Source organism: Giraffa tippelskirchi, chromosome 12 (assembly GCF_054371585.1).
Source record: "Giraffa tippelskirchi isolate mGirTip1 chromosome 12, T2T-mGirTip1v1.2.pri, whole genome shotgun sequence".
In the NCBI taxonomy this organism is placed as follows: domain Eukaryota; kingdom Metazoa; phylum Chordata; class Mammalia; order Artiodactyla; family Giraffidae; genus Giraffa; species Giraffa tippelskirchi.
In genome coordinates, this window is record NC_137286.1 from 132,096,096 (window position 1) to 132,110,857 (window position 14,762).

Below are 14,762 nucleotides of genomic sequence, written 5' to 3' on the forward strand. Positions count from 1 at the left end.
CAGAGGAGCCTGGTGGGCTACAGTCCATAGGGGTCCCAAAGAGTCTGACACAGCTGAGTGATTAACACAACAACATGTAGAGGGAAACTCTGTCTTGAACTTGTTTGGAAGAATCTGGGACAGTCTGTAGCCCTGCCCTCTGGATTTCTTCCAATTTCTAATACAACACACCAGAAAGGTCCTTCTGATCTTTCTCCACAATCTTGGAACAGATCTCCTAATTTAAATTTTCCCAAGTCAGGCGTGCTCTCTAAGAACTTTAAATTATCATTATCATTTTAAAAAATGTGTTTGTTTATTTGACTATGCTGGGTCTTTGTTGTTGCCTGGGCTTTTCTCTAGTTGGGCAAGTGGGAGCTACTCTCTAGTTGCAGTGCCCAGGGTTCTCTTTGCAGTGGCATCTCTTGTTGCTGAGCATGGGCTCAGGGTGCGAGGGCTTCAGTAGTCACAGCTAGAGGGCTCAGTAGTTGCAGCTCCCTGGCTTCAGAGCACAGGCTCAATAGTTGTGGGGTTCCACAGTATGTGGGATCTTCCCAGACCAAGGAACCCATATCTCCTGCATCGGCAGGCAGATTCTTTACCACTGAGCCACCAGGGAAGCCTTATCATTATCATTAAAAAAAAAATGTATTTAGTATGGAAACTTCTAATTCTGGAAGTTGTTAAAAACTCACAGTGCATCTGGGGCCAATTTAACAAGAATTTGTTGGTTGCCTGTGGGGTACCAAACTGTAGTCTAAACCCTCGGGATATAAAGCAGACATGGCTCTTGTCTTTAGAGAACACACCCTCTAATCAGAGAGGCAGACAGACAGACAGAGGTATTATAATACCAGATAACCAGGGCTATAGAACAGATGCCAAGTGTGGCATGAGAAACACACTGGACCAATAAAAGCTTCACAGTCTGGTCAGGCCAGGATTTAGAGAGGAGATGAGGATTAGCTGGATCCTGAAGGATGGGTAGATGTTTGGGAGAATGAAATAGGAGGAGACACCCATCATTGGGTTTAGAACCAAAAACTTGTTTATGTTCCAAACCTTCAGGTTTCCTTTGATGGAAGAGATACAGAAGACTCGGGTTTGATCCTTGGGTCAGATCCCCTGGAGGAAGAAATAGAAACACACTCCAGTAATCTTACCTGGAGAATTCCACAGATAGAGGAGCCTGATGGGCTATAGTCCATAGGGTCTCAAAGAGTCAGACACAACTGAGCACCCACACATACATGCATATATATGCCCATTTCAGATCAGCAGGAGCAATGCCAAGAGTGGTTGCCCTGGCTTTAGGCCTTAGAGTGACAGAGAAGCTGCCATCTGAAGCATTGCCTGTCATCAGGGAAAAGGGAAACAGAAGCTGGCAAAGCCACATTGGTCCACAAAGCTTAAGCCTGGAGGAAACAAACACCGCTTCTGAGTATATGTCTAGAAGTCAGATAGCAAAAGCTACCCTCAAAGGACCTTTGTGCCCAGAAGGTGGAGAATTGGAACAAGTGAATGACCACATAACTTTATCTTCTTCCCTTTTCACACACAAATATACTAAAATCACTTTCATATTCAAATAAGCATGAATCCAAACAAAAATCTATTTTCCTTTTTTGAGACTCTCCAATTCCAGTTTCTCATCTTTTTTTTTTTTTTTTTCATGTTCATCATACTGTAAATCTGAAGTCTGTTGTTCTTTATCAAATGCTTTAATTATTCTATTAGTTTGTTAAGACAGCTATAACAAAATAACACAGGCTGGCTGGATTAAATGACAAAAGTGGATTTTCTGACAGGTCTGGAGGCTAGAAGTCCAAGATCAAGGTGTTGGCAGGTTTGGTTTCTTCTGAGACTTCTTTCCTCGGTTTGCAATTGCCACTTTCTTGCTGTGTCCTCCCATGGCCTTTCCTCTGAATTCATGTACCTGTAGTGTCTCTTTCTCATTAGAACACTGGTCAGTGGGTTAAGACCCACCCATAGTATCTTATGTAAGTTTAATTACTGCTTTAAATGCCTTATCTCCATATACAGTCATATTGGGGTTTAGGGCTTCAACATATGAATTTTGGGGATGGACACAATTCAGTCTAAAACAATTATGGTCACCAATATACAGAAGACATTTTTAATATTTTAATCTATTTTTCATATTGTCATTTTGTACTGAAGAGAATCTCTCTAAATTAAAGTTTTCTCATTCTTTAGCTTTCATAACTCTTAACATTAAAGTTTTTTTCCTTTTGTTCCTACTTTTGAGTCCCTGTGGCTTTTTCTGACTGTGTATTATTTGCCTGAGAGATATTATTCATGTTTATGACTTCAGTTACCACCTCTGTAGATGATGAATCTTGCATCACACGTCCAGTCCACTGATTTTGGTCCACATATCTGACAGCAAACTACCATGGTATTCATGGTTCTTATAAGATGGGCATCATCCAATGCCTTTTTGAAATGTAGAATCTTGGAACTTGCCCCTTCCCAAACTGTTGAATCCAAATCTACATTTTGGCCAGATCCCCAGATGATATTATAAATGTTAAATTTGAAAAGTAGGCTTCTACTTGATTTCGTTTTCTGAAGGTTTTAAAAAATCTTGCACTGAACATGTCAAGAATGGAATGAATTATTAATTAGTTTTCACTCATTTATTAATTTGGTAACTACTTATTGAGTGCCTATATCCTTCACCACTGCTACACTGGTGAACAAAGCGAACCAACAATCCCTGCCTACTTCAATTTTTTATTGGAGTGTGGAAGACAGATAAGAAATGATAAAACATTGTAAATAAGTACATTATATGCTCAAATAGAAAGTAGTATGTGCCATGGAAAGATGAAAATCTTGAGCAAAATAAGGGCAACCATTAATACAGTGGGGGACACTGAGAAGGTGATTTTCCTTTACTTTATTTCTTTTTTAAATTTAATTTTTATTGGAGTATAGTTTATTTACAATGTTGTGTTAGTTTCTGCTGTACAGCGCAGTGAATCAGTTAAACATATACATGCATCTACTCTGTTTTAGATTCTTTTCCCACATAGGCCATTACAGAGTATTGAGTAGAGTTCCCTGTGCTATGTAGTAGGATCTTATTATCTATTTTATTTATAATAGTGTGATTATGTCAATCCAGATCTCCCAATTTATCCCTCCACAGCTTTCTTTTATTTCTTGCCTCAGTAAAGAATACAGTCTTTTCATTTGTCACCTGATGGAAGACAATTAAAAGTTATCTTAACATCTTTACTTTCCCTGTGAATTCTAGGTTCCTAGTGTTTTTCTGATGTTGGCTGTCAAGTGTTTTTTTTTTTTTTTTTCTATCCTCATACTTCTCCCTTTCATCTTGGTTATAGTCCCCTAGGTTATAGACCCTGATGCTAGGAAAGATTGAAGGCAAAAGGAGAAGGTGGTGGCAGAGGATGATATGGATAGATAACATGACCAACTCAATGAAAGTGAATTTGGCAAACTCCCAGAGATAGCAGAGGATAGAAGAGCCTGGCATGCTGTAGTCCATGAGCTCTAAAATAGACACAACTTAGCAACTGAATAACATAGGCCCCTAAGTGACCTCACTGCATTTCTATCTGTTTCCACATTACTGCAATGATGATGATGACCTCACTTGCTGGCTGGGAAACTTTTAATGGCTCTCACTGCCTTATTAATAAAACTGAAACATCTTATGATGATAAAGATGGCAATTATAATCTTGCCTACTTCTCCCTTTAACTATAATTCCCATGAACACGCTCCTCACTAGCTAAACTAACTGCATATGAGTTTCTGAACACACAGCGTTCTCTTTCCTTTTTACCCCTACTCATCCTGATTTTTGTTGTTTGCTTCTTTTTTTGCATGAAACATGGAAATGCTATCTTAGTATTTCCTGATTCCTTCTCTGTCCTCAAGTATGACACTATTTACTAACACTGTATCATTATTGTGGATTTTTATCAGGATATAAATTCTTAGAAGGCAGAGCTATTTTGTTTAGCTGTGAATCCCTGGCACCAACACAGAGCTTGGTATGCCATAGTGTTTAGTATTTTGTGACAAATAGTTGATAGTTGATGGTTTATGGAATGAGTGGAAGTCTTCTAAGAGATGATCCTTTCAGAGAGAATGAGGGCAAAGGCATAGAGGTATGTTTGGATAATAACAAGCATCTCACTTTTGTGGAGCCCTAAACTGTGGATTGGGTTGCTGAAATTGAGAGTGTCTTATATACCTTTCTAAGAAGACTAGATTTCATGCTGTAGAGGATAGAGAGGCATAGATGACTTTATGCAAATGAATGGCATAGTCTGTGGGCTACCAGATTTGAATTTGTATAGATGAATCTCATGGAGGATGGGAGGTGATTGTTAAGGAACAAATGGGAGGTATGTCCTCCAGGTGCAGTGATTGCAGTGAAAAGATTTAGACTTAAGCTAAGGCAATGGCAGAAGCAGTGAAAAGGAGGCTGGAAAATAAAGATGTAAAGTTTCCCTATTACAATGTATTGGGTGTGAAAGAAGAAATGAAAGAAGGACACCATTTACCAAGAACGAAGTTGGAGTTTTAGGGGCCATAAAACTATCTATTCATGATCAGTTTGGAAGTCTCCACATCTACCAACTCATGGGAAAAGACCCTGATACTGGGAAAGATTGAGGACAAGAGGAGAAGGGGACAACAGAGGTTGAGATTATAGGATGGCATCACTGACTCAATGGACATGAGTTTGAGCAAACTCTAGGAGATAATGAAGGACAGGGAAGCCTGGCATGCCACAGTCCATGGGGTCACAAAGAGACACGACTGAGCTACTGAATGGGAACAACATCTGCAGCCATTTGTACCAGGCCTCTTCATTCCCAGCAGATTCTTTGATTCCAAACAGATGGTCATTTATGTTGGACAGAAATCAGGAATGGAGTCACACATCCTCTCATTCATTAAACCCCACTCTCTAAGAAAGAACCAGTCAATTTCATCAATTATGTTTTAGTAGCTGCAGCATGAGAATTGATGTTTGTTCATAAATTATAGTTAGTGGAACATAGCCATCAAGGAGAGACTTATTTTCTAGTAGAGGAAATTGATAAAATATAGATAATCATTTAACTGTGTTAGTGAGAAGATAGAGCATCTTTTTTTTCTGACTGAGCATGAGTTAGAAATTGTGCTTCCTATGACCATTTTGTTATTACTTGTCCAGTCAAGCTTTGCTAAGGGAAAGTGAAAGTGAAAGTCGCTCAGTCGTATCCGACTCTTTGCTACACCATGATTATACAGTCCATGGAATTCTCAAGGCCAGAATACTGGAGTGGGTAGCCTTTCTCTTCTCCAGGGGATCTTCCCAACCTAGGGATTGAACCCAGGTCTCCTGCACTGCAGGTGGATTCTTTACCAGCTGAGCCACAAGGGAAGCCCAAGAATACTGGAGTGGGTAGGCAGAAAGTGAAGAGGAACTAAAGAGCCTCTTGATAAAAGTGAAAGAGAAGAGTGAAAAAGCTGGCTTAAAACTCAACATTCAAAAAACAAAGATGATGGCATCTGGTCCTATCACTTCATGGCAAATAGATGGGGAAGATGATGGCATCTGGTCCTATCACTTCATGGCAAATAGATGGGGAAACAATGGAAACAGTGACAGACTTTATTTTTGGGGGCTCCAAAATCACTGCGGATCTTCCCGAACCAGGAATTGAACCAGGGTCTCAAAAGTTTGATTAAGTACTCACCAGACACTTGCCATGGGAATGTCTGATTTTCTCTATGATTACAAATCTTACATATTTGAAAGTTGTATTTATCCTTCCAACAGAGTGGTGGATTTTTACAACTCCAGCAGTTTTATATCACTAGTTCTTCAAATACCAGTGAGAGAAAATTACAAGTTGAAACTGTTCAGACTTAGTGCTTTCAAAATTAGATTTAATTTTAAAAAATTTGATTATTCCAGCTGTAATTTATAACCACCCCTGCTGTTTAATTTCATTTTCAAAGAAATTCTTTCAAAAGTATCAATGGGGAATGCGGTTTCATAATTGCTGTATTTTAATCACTCATCCTACAGATTTCTAAGTTTACTTTCCTTCCAACATTTCCATCTCCTGTCCCTGCCTTTTGGTCCAGGGGACATTTCATCTGGGTCAGACTAGTGAGTTTTCTTTTTTCCCCCAGATCAGTTATGTATGTAAAAAAGTTCGAAACTAGTCTTTAAGGCTTGGTCTTTTGAAATGCTAGAACTCAAGGTTTTGAGACCTCAAAGCTTTGGCTTTAAAACTCCAAAGTCTTGGATTTCTAAATTGAAAAACTTCCATTTTGTTGAATTTCCTCTTTCCACAATTTATACTGAAAAGGGAAGCAGTATGAGAGGGGAAAATAACTTAGCAAATGTATTATACATTACTCACACTCCAGTCACTTTTATTTTCATGCTGCTGAAGTGTGTCACATACCTGAGTTCTCTCATATTTAGTAAAGATGTATCACTTTATGTTCTTAGATACCAAAGAGAAGACCCAGATGGGAGAATCACCCAAGCCTACTAAACTTTTAATCAATAAGCAGTCAGTCAGCTTGTTGTAAGCCTCTGACATTTCTGTATGGAAAAGAAAGTAGTTAGTATTACTAACTACTGGCAACTACTGGTTTAAATACCAGTAGCTAGTGAGGGCTTTTAGGGAAGCTAAATAAAGTGACGTGTGTCTGTGTGTGTGTATGTACTATTCACAATTTCTTGGACCTATACTTATATAAAGTTCATACCCAGTGAAAACTTTTGTTTAAGATAATAAATTTGAATACATTTTTAAAAGATGTACTTTTTCGTCTCTATTGTTAGAGAAGTATTAAATATTGAAAATAAGTAGAGAATTGTAAGATCTGCCTTCTAAACATTATGCATAACATTACGCCATTTATATTGGCATTTATTATGAACTTTGGGGTTTAACTGCTTTCTTTGTTTCTCCATTCAGAGAATTTATCAACAGCCTTCGACTGTACAGGGCATTCTATGGGGGCCTGGCTGATCAGCTTTGTGCTAATGAATTAGAGGCTGCTGATGGACTACCATGCTGGAATGGAGAAGACATAGTAAAAAGGTATTTTATGTGTAATGATCTGTGAAAACCTAGCAGCCACTTTCATCCTTGTTTTTTTTTCCTCCTGTTCTTGAATGCGTTACTTCAGTTTTAACTTTGCCCTACAGGTCAGAGGATACATTAATTCCTTCTCTTTTGTTTGTTCAAGAGAAATTTGATTCTTTTGACGTTTTAGAAATGTGATAGCATTATGTGGTGTTCTGAAAGGTCTCTTGTCTTTGGTATCCATCTATGGCTTACTGAACAATCTCACTTTTTCTATTAAGTATTATTTAATGTCTAGCCAATCTGTCTTGTTTCTCAAATATCTTTTTTTTTTTTTTTAAACTTTAACTTTATGACTATTTAGAAAGTGAGGACATTTAGTGAAATGTGAATACCTGGGCAAAGTTTCATTGATATCTGGATATATGTCACCACAGTGTCAATATGGGTTTCACAGGTGGTGCTGGTGGTAAAGAACCTGCCTGCCAATGCGGTACACATAACAGATGTGGGATTAGATCCCTGGGTCAGAAAGGTCCCCTGGAGGAGGGCATGGCAACACACTCCAGTATTCTTTCCTGGAGAATCCCATGGACAGAGGAGCCTGGTGGGCTACAGTCTATGGGGTTGCAAAGAGTCAGACGTGGCTGAAGCAACTTAGCACACAGCACAGTGTTCACATGTCCTTCCTACAGTTGTCTCTTTGAGTGTGTGTGAGAAAGCGGGTGGGGAGAGAGAGAGAGAGGTAGAGAGAGCTGGTACTTTTATGTGTGTCTGTTGGAGGCATTGTTTATTTATATACTGTCAATTGTTTTCAAGCTCAGGAGTGAATTTTTTTTTACCTTTTTTTTTCTCACTGTCTAGAATTTCTTTGAGTTTATTTTCCTTCACTTCCTATAACTGGCCGTGCTCTCAAGTAATTTCTTGAGCTTGAGAAAGTCCTATTTTCTCTCTGAAACCATAGTATTGGTTCATGTAATTGGCCGGAAATTAGTTGATTTTCCAGTGCTAGCGATTATCATACAATGTAGGTCTGTGCTGTGTTCGGATTTGAATGTTTTAGTGTATTTTATATTGAGAAATCTGCCAAAAGATAGGGTGTTAAATTTTCTGATTTATAAACACGCCTACTCCATATAAGGATAGATAGTTTAGTTACCACAGAAGTAATGAGTTCATTTAAAATGTCATTTAGCAAATTCAATTTACTATGATAAACATATACTGTAATTAATGTTAGTATAAATTCATGTAATAAAAACTGTTTATTTCTGGGTGATAATATTTATTATAGGTAAAGGTTACATTCCTGGTATAGTAAATGATTACTTATAGTTCATATTCAAATATCTCAAAAGAAATCTTTGATTTCACAGAAAATAATTGTTAAAGGCAGGAACTATAATTAAATTTAAATAAAATATTCATCTGACATGGCTAGTGCTCTTTTCTCATTATGCTCCTTGGATGTTGAAATGTATTCTTAAATACATCTTTCTTGCCTTTACTGAGAGTAGTCATAGCATGCATAGTATTTTGAGTTCTTGCAGTATTCATGTAAATAAGATTTCTGCCACTTAGATCTAGTAATTAAATTCTACTTTGACTTATACTTTCTCTTTTCCCATTGTTCAAACCAGAATTGAACATTTTTGTGTATTAACAATTTTTCTACAAGGGCTAATGAGAATTTCATGGAGATTAATGAGTGAATTAATTTAGTTCAGAATATGCATATATTTAATATATAACATTACATTATATTATACATTTGATTCTAGAGCTGCAAGAGCCTTAGTTTCAATTTGTCCCATTCCTCTCTACTATTTGGTCAGGGAGTTGTATAATGGGAAATACTGTTGGAGATCCAACCAGTCCATCCTAAAGGAGATGAGTCCTGGGTGTTCATTGGAAAGACTGATGTTGAAGCTGAAACTCCAATACTTTGGCCACCTGATGTGAAGAGATGACTCATTTGAAAAGACCCTGATTCTGGGAAAGATTGAGGGTGGGAGGAAAAGGGGACAACAGAGGATGAGATGGTTGGATGGCATCACCGACTCAATGGACTTAGGTTTGGATAAACTCCAGGAGTTGGTGATGGGCAGGGAGGTCTGGCATGCTGCAGTTCATGGGGTTGCAAAGAGTCAGATATGACTGAGCAACTGAACTGAACTGAACTGTTGGAGAAAGCAATGGTTTGGGAAAACTTTTCAGAGCGATAGTATTTTTAACTCAAAGATAAACCTACATTTCTCCAAAGAAGACATACAGATGGCTAACAAATACATGAAAAGATGCTCAACATCACTCATTATTACAGAAATGCAAATCAAAACTACAATGAGATATCACCTCACACTGGTCAGAATGGCCATCATCAAAAAGTCTACAAACAATAAATGCTGGAGAGGGTGTGAAGAAAAGGGAACACTCTTGCAGTGTTGGTGGGAATGTAAATTGATTCAGTCACTATGGAAGACGGTATGGAGATTCCTTAAAGAACTAGGAATAAAACCACCATATAACCCAGCAATCCCACTCCTAGGCATATACCCTGAGGAAACCAAAACTGAAAAAGACACATGTATCCCATTGTTCTTTGCAGCACTATTTACAATAGCTAGAACATGGAAGCAGCCTAGATGTCCATTGACAAATGAATGGATAAAGTGGTGGTACATATACACAATGGAATATTACTCAGCCATAAAAGGGAATGCCTTTGAGTCAGTACTAATGAGGTGGTTGAACATAGAACCTATTATACAGAGTGAAGTAAGTCAGAAAGAGAAAGATAAATACCATATTCTAACACATATATGGAGAATCTAGAAAAATGATACTGAAAAATTTACTTACAGGGCAGCAATGGAGAAACAGACATGGAGAATAGACTTGTGGACATGGGGAGAGGGGAGGAGAGGGTGAGATGTATGGAAAGAGTAACATGAAAACTTACATTACCATGTGTAAAATAGATGGCCAATGGGAATTTGCTGTATGGCTCAGGAAACTCAAACTGGGGCTCTGTGTCAACCTGGAGTGGTGGGATGAGGAGGGAGATGGGAGGGGGTTTCAGGAGGGAGGGGATGTATGTATACCTATGACTGATTCATGTTGAGGTTTGACAGAAAACAACAAAATTCTGTAAAGCAATTATCCTTCAATGAAAAAATAAATAAATTTTAGAAAATATATATTTTTATCTACGTGATATATATTTTAAGACCTCATTCATATGAATAAAGAAAGCTTATCTTTAGCAAGAACTCTCCATGGAAAGCATCCATATTTCTGGTAAAGAAAGTGAGCAGTTGTCATTCTTCTCAGCTGCTTCCAGCTCCTGTCTCCCTTTTCCATACCACCCGGCCTCCTGTTTGTCAGTTGCTTCCAAGAGCCCTATGTGACTCCACTCTCCTGTGAACACCTTTCACTTCACTTATTTTTCCTCATATAGCCCTTCTACCTAATCACCTGAACTGACATTTTCCCTTCCCTCAGGATGTTTTTCTTCTTTAGTCCCTATCTCATGGGTTACCCATCTACTCCTTGCCTCACCAGGCCAGCTGATGAGCCTCACACACTAGCTCCCTACCACCTCTCTAGGCTACTTCCCAAATGAACATTTTTCAAGCCTGATTGTTTTCCAGCACTCAACTAAGGTTTCATAAGAATTGTCTCAATGAGTTCTCCCCTAAATTTTCTTCCTAATGCTTTAGAGTAAGCTGATTTTGTGGTGTCTCTTTTCTGCTCAATCTTGAGAAAACACTTATGTGTACCTTAAACTGTAATTTCATTCATGGCTCTGCTAGTTTTTGATATAAACTTAGATCAGGAAATTTTTTCAGTGCAAAGTCTATGCTAAAATATAAATATCCATTATATCTGGTTAACATGGTATATTGACCATTGAATATTATGTTGTCAAAAATGATTCATATTTATATCTGCTAAAGCAGAATAAGTTCAAATAACTATTGAGTAAAGATAGTCAAAAGTTGGATATTAAGTATTTTACCAGCAGATTTGAATAAATAAAAATATTAATAGTGGTTCCACATAGAATATTTCTGGACAGTTATGTGAAAACTGCTAATATACTTAAAGTACTGGGAAGGCTTTATTTTTTATTTGCATTGTATTTATTTATTGATATTTAGTGAAAACATGTTACAATGATGTTAGAATTATAGGTCATTATTATTTTCTTCTTTTTATAGTTCTTTTTTGAAATAAAAACATGATTTTTATATTTTGTTTCTAACCAATTTTGATTTTATAGTAACTTTATGATATAGATGTTTCAAAAAATTAATGGATATGTTTTAATACTGAACTACTGAATTTATCTAAAATGGCTTCAGTGTAAAGTCAAGTTCTGGTGAATTTTACAATCCTGAACTACCAGCTGCTTTTTCCTTGAGAAAAACAAAGTATAGTGTGAAACCACTAAGATCCCCAAGTAGAATATCCATTTTAGAGACCCAAAGTTGATTGAGATAAATAATGCCATCAAATTTTGAAGAAATGAATATTAAGTGAATGTATACCACATTTGGTGGAGAAGGAAATGACAACCCGCTCCAGTATTCTTGCCTGGAGAATTCCATGGACAGGGGAGCCTGGTGGGCTACGGTCTGTGGGATTGCAAAGAGTAGGACACGACTGAGCACACAGCGCTTACATTTGGAGATAGTAGGGATTTTTATTTTGCTTTTATATGCTGAGTTGTAATACTCTCAGATTCAATCTAGAGAAATTATGCCAAACACATCAATAGGATAAATTTGTGGCCAAGATTGAGCCTATCATTCATTATAAGATTGAAGTGATTATTTTGGCAAGATTTCTTCTCCTGGAGGCATTTTTAAGGAGATGATTGATAACATTATTTATGTGCATAGATATCCTGCCTTAAAGAATAGGAGAACCATACAGCTTGTTTCAATATTATGACAGGCCTATAAACTGGGTCAAATCACCTTTTTGCTCATCAAAAGAGGTGGAATTCCTTTGTGGTTGAAGGTGATATTAATTTATGAAACAATCTCTTTTAGTTCAAATAATTTTGAAGAGTGCATGCATATTGTATACACGATCAAGACACAAGGTACACAGCTCAAGCAATTCCTGATTAACGATAAATATGTATCACTAAAATCCACATAGTCTCATCTCTTGCCTCCTGTCTCTTCATCGTGAAACAAAAATGTTCTCTGAAAGGCCTGCCAGTGCCTACTCTGTTCTGAGTTCCCTGTGATTGCAAATGAAGGCTTGCGCTTGTCTTTCTGAGTACTGAAGTTCAGATGACAGCAGCTTAATTTCCAGGGTTTCTTTTTCCTTTTTGATTAATAGATAATCCAGTAACTCTCCTTCAATCTCCAGGAATTTATGACTTTTGCAGCAACTCTTAAACTAGCCAATAGCTGTTAAGTATTCTATTAAAATAAATAATCCACATGATTTCTACTTCATCTTGATGTAGTTAATGTTCTATAATGCTACTTTCTTAACAGTGTTTTCTTTTTGAACTCTTATGATAAGGTGCCCCATGTCAACCTATTATAATTGAATTAAAAAAATCAGAAAAGAATATAAAACCTTAAAAAATCTGAGATTTTCTATTTACCTATTATTAGTTTTCTTTCCATCCAATGACAATTTTACTGGCCATAACTTTTTTAACCTCACTTTCCCCCCCTTTTTACCCATTATTTATCTGGAAAACTACTTCATCTTCAAATTTTCTTTTTCTTCCTGACTTTCCTAAATTCAATTATATGTTCTTTTTTATAAAACACCCAGCTTAGTTTCCAAATGTCACAGACTACATTTTAAACTCATTCAGGTCTCAGGATTGTACTAATGTAACAACTAGCTGTTTTTCTTGCGTTGCTTATGCAAAGGCAGTATGGTCTTTATGACTTAACACCAGTCTGTTTTCTATTTTTTACCCTTTGCAATTTCTACCTATTCGATCAGGTTGATAATATTGAAGCATAGCTTTGTAATAATCATCATTGTTATCATACCTTTGACTTATCTTACTTGGTTTGGAATTGGAGGTCACTTAAAATGAGTAATTATGAGGTGTCCCCACTCCTACTCCATCACAACAGTCTGCCATGAACCTTGTTAGTTCCACTATTCCATTAATATGGAAAAATTTTCAATTAAATCATTTTCTCCACACAACTCTATGTGAAGTTTTGCCAAACTCTCACTTAAAAAAATTATTCAAGTATAGTTGATTTGCAGTGTTGTGTTAATTTCTGCTATACAGTTAAATAATTTACTTATATATATATTCTTTTCATTTTATTTTCCATTATAGTTTAATCACAGAACATTAAATATAGTTCCTTCTGCTATATGGTAGGACCTTGTTGTTTATCCAGTCTATATATAATAATTTGCATCTACTAATTACAAACAATTTCTCACTTTTTTTTGAGTCCTAGTGAAGTGAACCCCCTCATTTGTGTTTTACTGTAATCTCTAAATTCACCATAATTCATGTAATACTTTTTTACATTTACATGTTATGTATCTTCTTATCTACTGAAATTTATTTTATAACACAGCTTCTGTATTATCTGAGAGACTAAGACTGGTATCATGGAACACATCAATAATTTTTAAAGCTAACAGAACTCTGAGGAAAAAACTCTTATAAATGTTTTAATATGAGAAATAAGAGATTTGGTGACTTGGGGGTGTGGCTTGGTGATAACATTTGGCTGAGTCATACATGGTTCCAAAATGAAATTGAGTGTCTGAAAAATGAGAAGAAAGGAAATGAATCATAAAAGTTCCTACCTATGGCTGACCCTGGATACTGATTTTTTTTTTCTAACTTAACCTTCGTATCATGCCTGTGTCATTCGGTGCACGTCCATAGACATGTTAATGAAACCACAGTCTAAAGAATTCAGGAAAGCTCCTGTCTTAGAGACTTATTAGGTATGATTGTCTTTAAACAGATGAGGCACCTGGGTTAGTGGTGGATGAAAGTGTCAAGGTGCGCCCAAGGTCAAAATTCTGAGTCTGCTTTCTTCAGTATGGGAAGAACTGAAACATTTTTGCTCTTTCGTGGCAGGAATAGAAAGTGTGGTTTTAGATATATTATAGAGTGCATATGTGCACGTGTGCATGCTCAGTCCGTACAACTCTTTGCAATCCCATGGCCTGTAGCCCACCAGGGTCCTCTGTCCATGGAATTTCCCAGGCAAGAATGTTGAAGTGGGTTGCCATTTCCTTCTCCAGGGGATCTTCCTAACCCAGGGATCAGGCCCGTGTCTCCTGAGTCTCCTTTCATTGTAGAATACACAGTCTAGAGCCAATGGACAAGGTATCAGTATGACTGATTTATTAGATTCTAAATGACATAAAATGTGCAGAGTTCTTGACTGTGTACAATCTTCTTATGTCTTACTACAATACACTTGCTTGGCAGATGATTTTTATTTAAATGGTAGTGCCTGAAATAGTTATTCCACAGTTTAGTTCTATAGAAAATAAGATAGGAAAAGGTAGGAAGAGGATGCTCATTTTGTCAACTTTGCTCCAAGTTCTGACATTTCAAGCTAGTGTTAAAGCCTAGGAAAATACCCATTCTTCTCAAGTCAATATACACATTTTGGTGTTTTCTAAGAAATGCTCCATTAAGCTGGCAATAAT

The 14,762-nt window shown here is 37.0% G+C and overlaps 1 protein-coding gene across 3 annotated transcripts in view; it reads left to right on the forward strand.

Moving 5' to 3' along the window:
• The window catches only part of GPC5 (glypican 5), a 1,454,838-nt gene that overhangs the window by 347,339 nt on the left and 1,092,737 nt on the right, over positions 1 to 14,762 (forward strand). For all 3 annotated transcript variants that reach the window (XM_081551127.1, XM_081551124.1, XM_081551126.1), the window contains exon 5: positions 6,969 to 7,094. In XM_081551127.1, the coding sequence (XP_081407253.1) occupies positions 6,969 to 7,094 (126 nt within the window). The remainder of the gene's footprint in view (positions 1 to 6,968; positions 7,095 to 14,762) is intronic.